The 1371-nt window shown below is 39.9% G+C and overlaps 1 protein-coding gene across 1 annotated transcript; it reads left to right on the top strand.

Moving 5' to 3' along the window:
• Positions 1 to 312: 312 nt before the first annotated feature.
• Positions 313 to 1193, top strand: LOC108356979 (uncharacterized; the record flags this gene model as incomplete). The annotated part of the gene is made up of 3 exons (XM_017608074.1): positions 313 to 483; positions 541 to 720; positions 822 to 1193. Coding segments are annotated over 3 exons (723 nt in total), but the record flags the coding sequence as incomplete, so codon positions are not given.
• Between the last annotated feature and the right edge of the window lie 178 nt (positions 1194 to 1371).

Raw genomic sequence — 1371 nt, 5'->3', positions numbered from 1 at the left:
GATACATTTTTATCTGGACCAAAAATGTTCTCAACCTCATTTCTGTTCGCCAACATTACTTAACTACAGCACTTTATTTTTTGCAGTTTGTGAAATTCTCGCCAGCGATGGTGTCTCTGTGGTCCTCGATTTTACTTATCACCCATGGCGAGATGGATTGGAGTTGCTGAAATCATATCAAATCCCTTTTTTGCGAGTAGATCGCATCATGGCGCCATATTTAAAAATGTTTTCACAATTTATAGAGCAAAAATCCTGGCACGAATGTATCCTGATCTTCCNAATAACACACATTTGTATGTTAATGTTTAGGATACCGAAGAGGCAATAATACAAATCATCGAAGGTTATCATTTTCGCGCTTTGGTGCTAAATGCATTCGATCAGCGCGATTTCGTGAAACGAATGCGGCAATTGCGACCAACACCCTCGTGCTATGCAATCTTCGCGAGTGGAACGGCGATGAGCAGCATTTTTGAAAAGGTACAGCAGCAAGTGTTTGTATTCGGTTTCGATTTTATAAAACTTTCATTTTTCAAGATATATGAAGGCAACCTCTTCGAACGACCTCGCGAGTGGCATTTCGTGTATTTGGATCCGCGTGATCGTGTCTTTAAATTTAGGAAGTCAGTGAATTATGCGACCAAATTTACAATCAATCCGAAGACTTTATGCCGCGCACTGCGCATGAGAGATGCTTACTGCCTTAACGGATTTACCGTAAGTAATGGTGGCTCCTTAGAGCTGCTTTCGTTAGGAAATATACATTTTTAATACAGTTCAATATTTATTTGAACCTTTCCTCACATTTCATGGTTTAGTTCCAACGCGCAATGATTTTGGAAATACTACGCAGCTTAATTGAAATTAAACAAATAAATATTAATTGGTTACAATCTTTCGTAATGCAATGTAACAACACGAGCCCCAACGAAGATACACATACGGGATTTAACATATTGGATCAATTCCCTTTGAATGAATTTTTACATTTTACCACCGATGCAACCTTTCCGGAAGAGGACCTCGATCTCGTGCCACGCCTTACTTACTCACCAACAATCAATATAAGTCTTTACTCGCGCGAGCACGAAGCGGCAACCGATTTAGCCATTTGGGAAAATGGTGATTTACGCAAAATTAATAAGACGCTTAGTCCACCGAGACGTTTCTTTCGCATTGGCACCGTGGAGGTATGTACAAAAAACTTTAGCATTTAATTAGGCGCATCGTAGGCAAATTGGCTTACGATTAGTCAGGAATGTTTCACCAACCGCTCGCAACAATTCGCTTATATAAGAGTCTATACTTTCGGAGACACCGAGGACCTTGTGATTAAGTAGTTATATGATTGTCCCAATGCGCCTAATT

The sequence above is a fragment of the Rhagoletis zephyria genome, unplaced genomic scaffold (genome assembly GCF_001687245.7).
Source record: "Rhagoletis zephyria isolate East Lansing unplaced genomic scaffold, Rhagoletis_zephyria_1.1 Rzeph_scaffold_68390, whole genome shotgun sequence".
NCBI classification, from domain to species: domain Eukaryota; kingdom Metazoa; phylum Arthropoda; class Insecta; order Diptera; family Tephritidae; genus Rhagoletis; species Rhagoletis zephyria.
This window is presented reverse-complemented; position numbering and strand designations above follow the sequence as displayed.